The sequence below is a fragment of the Lycium ferocissimum genome, chromosome 8 (assembly GCF_029784015.1).
Source record: "Lycium ferocissimum isolate CSIRO_LF1 chromosome 8, AGI_CSIRO_Lferr_CH_V1, whole genome shotgun sequence".
NCBI classification, from domain to species: Eukaryota; Viridiplantae; Streptophyta; class Magnoliopsida; order Solanales; family Solanaceae; genus Lycium; species Lycium ferocissimum.
Genome location: NC_081349.1, coordinates 60,394,935 through 60,397,759, shown reverse-complemented (window position 1 = coordinate 60,397,759; position 2,825 = coordinate 60,394,935). Strand labels below are relative to the sequence as shown.

Sequence of the window (2,825 nt, the reverse complement as noted above, 5' to 3'; positions counted from 1 at the left end):
AGGCAGCCGGGCAGACACACCACTGCAGTGGGCAGCTTACACCCCGGACGGGGGAGGCCTGGACGCGGGCTAATGATGATCACACCGTACCTATATGGTCGGGCAGCTTATATATGTATGATATGATATTATTTTTACTATAAAAGTTAACATGCATGACTCCGCCTTAAGAGGCAATCAGTTACAAGTTTGCTCTTCATCTTATGCTTCTTTATTTCTTTATTATGGTGTTGTGCATGCCTTACATACTCAGTACATTATTCGTACTGACATCCTTTCTTTTATGGATGTTGCGTTCATGCCCATGGGTAGACAGGGAGACGGCACAGACGCTTAGGAGCTTATTTCAGCAGACTTGCAGGAGCACTCCACTACTCCGGAGTTGCCACTTAGTGGTATATTCTTTTGTGTACATATTGGGCATGTCGGGGTCCTGTCCCGTCCCTATGATCTCAGTACTCTCCTAAGAGGCTCGTAGATACTTATGGGTGGGTTGTAGATGCTATGTGACTTCTTCATTGTATATGTTGTACATCGTTTTTGTAGCCTCGTGAGCTTATGTACATACACATATTTTGGGAGATATTTGGAGATTGTTTCATGATAAGCCTTGTGTTGAGAATGATGTGTGTCCAGGTTGAGTATGGTAGATAGCATGATGAGTGGTGCTCGGTAGTCAGCTCTGGGTACCCGTCATGACCCTCTAGTAGGGTCGTGACACCATGTCTACCTTTCCTTCCCCTTCGAATCCGGTCGGAATTGCATCCTATGATTGCTATTTGGTGTCTTCCATTTCATTCGCATTCTCGGTGTCCTCGTGCATGGCTTTCTTCGGTGTTTGGACAGCTTCTTCAACCGCGAACATCCCATTTGCCGCAGGTTGCTCTCCATGAATGATTTTTACTCCTTCTAAGGTTGGGAATTTTAGCATTTGGTGCAAGGTCGAAGGCACCGCCCTCATGATGTGCAACCACGGTCTTCCAAGCAAAGCATTATATCTCATTTCTCCGTCAATGACATAGAACTTTGTGTGCTGGATTATACCGGCTGCGTTCACTGGTAGTGTAATCTCGCCTTTTGTAGTTTCGCACGCCATATTAAATCCGTTTAGGACATGGGCTATTGGTACAATCTGATCCAACAGTCCCAACTGCTCCACTACCTTCCATCGGATAATGTTGGCCGAGCTACCTGGATCAATCAAAATACATTTCACATGAGTTTTATTTATAAGGACAGAAATTACCAAAGCATCATTGTGGGGTTGAATGATGCCCTCTACGTCTTCGTCACTAATGAAGACAAATCCCTCTGGTACACAGTCCCTGGTTCTCTTTTCTCGGGTGATTGAGAACTTTGTCTTCTTCATCATTGGACCTCGGGGTATTTCTACTCCCCCAATGATCATTTTGATCACATGTTGAGGTTGCTTTCGTTCTTCTTGCTAGGTTCCCGATTCTTGAAATGATTCTTTGCTCGCTCACTCAGGAATTCTCGGAGATAACTGTTCTTTAGTAGTCGTGCCACTTTATCGCTTAGCCCTTTACAATCGTCAATTCGATTTTCGTGAGTACTGTGGTACTCGCATATCAGGTTTGGATCCCGTTGTGAGGGGTCTGTTCATAACGGCCTTGGCCATCTCACACCTTTGATGTGACCGATCGCGGCTACAATGGCTGCCGAGTCGACATTGAAGTTATATTCAGATAACCTCGGACTTTCACCGGTGTCGGACCCTCCAACGGAGCTGTTTCTGAACTGTAAACCCCTGCTCCCCGAACCGCGATAGCTTTGTCTGTCACTTCTCGCTGTATCGGGGTCGGAACAACTTCTTCCCTTATCTGATCTGAAGGTGGACCTTTTATATTGAGAGTACGGATGATATCTATCCCTTGGTGGTTGAAATTTCATTTCTGCTATCCTCTTTGGTCTATCCGAATTTTTTATCCGATTAATCGGACCTGGTGGAAGCCCGAGCTGATCGTCCTCCACCCGTATCTTAGACTCGTACCTGTTATGGACATCTGCCCAAGTAATAGCCCCGAACTCTAATAGATTTTCTTTAAGCTTGAGGGAAGCGTTGGAACTTCGGAGGTTAAGTCTCTTCGTGAAAGTCTGAGCCGCCCACTCATCGGGAACCGGGGGAAGCAACATCCTTTCCTTCTGGAACCTTGTTACAAACTCTCTGAGCCATTCGTCATCCTTTTGGAAGATCTTGAATATGTTTGCCTTTCTCGCCTGCACCTTCCGGGCCCCGGCGTGAGCCTTTACGAAGGCATCTGCGAGCAGCTCGAAGGATGGAATAGAGTATTGGGGCAGCGTGCAATATCATTGCATGGCTCCCTTAGTCAATGTCTCACCAAACATTTTTAGCATTACCGACTCAATTTCATCATCTTCTAGATCATTGCCTGTTATGGCGCATGTGTAGGTGGTTTATATGTTCCTGTGAATCCGTTGTCCCATCGTATTTCGGGATATCCGGCATCTTAAACCTTTTTGGGATCAATTTCGGGGCCGCACTCGAAGGGAAAGGCCTTCGGACAATATATTTGGTTTTCGGTTCGGTCAGAATTGGTGGTGCCCCCGGAATCTGATCCACTCGAGAATTATAGTCTTCCACCTTCTTTTTGTTGGAGTCGATCCGTTTAGACAGCGCCTCCAACATTTTTATCACCTCGGATGATTCATTGGGGACCGACCGTTCTCGATCGCTGCTTACCTCAATTTCCCTTCGAGCTGATGCGGGCCTTCGGTTCGGTTCTGCTACCCTGACCTCGTTGTTGTTCCTTTGGAGTTGGGATATAGCTGCTTGGTGCTGCATC

General features: G+C 46.5%; 1 protein-coding gene across 1 annotated transcript; it reads right to left on the bottom strand.

The window, feature by feature from the left end:
- Positions 1–775: 775 nt before the first annotated feature.
- Positions 776–1,408, bottom strand: LOC132066515 (uncharacterized). Its single transcript, XM_059459818.1, has one exon. It carries the CDS (start codon positions 1,406–1,408, stop codon positions 776–778), a length of 633 nt encoding a protein of 210 aa, XP_059315801.1.
- Positions 1,409–2,825: the final 1,417 nt, after the last annotated feature.

Coding starts and splice junctions, on each gene's coding strand:
- LOC132066515 (XM_059459818.1), bottom strand. CDS start 1,408: ATGATCATTGGGGGAGTAGAAATACCCCGAGGTCCAATGATGAAGAAG.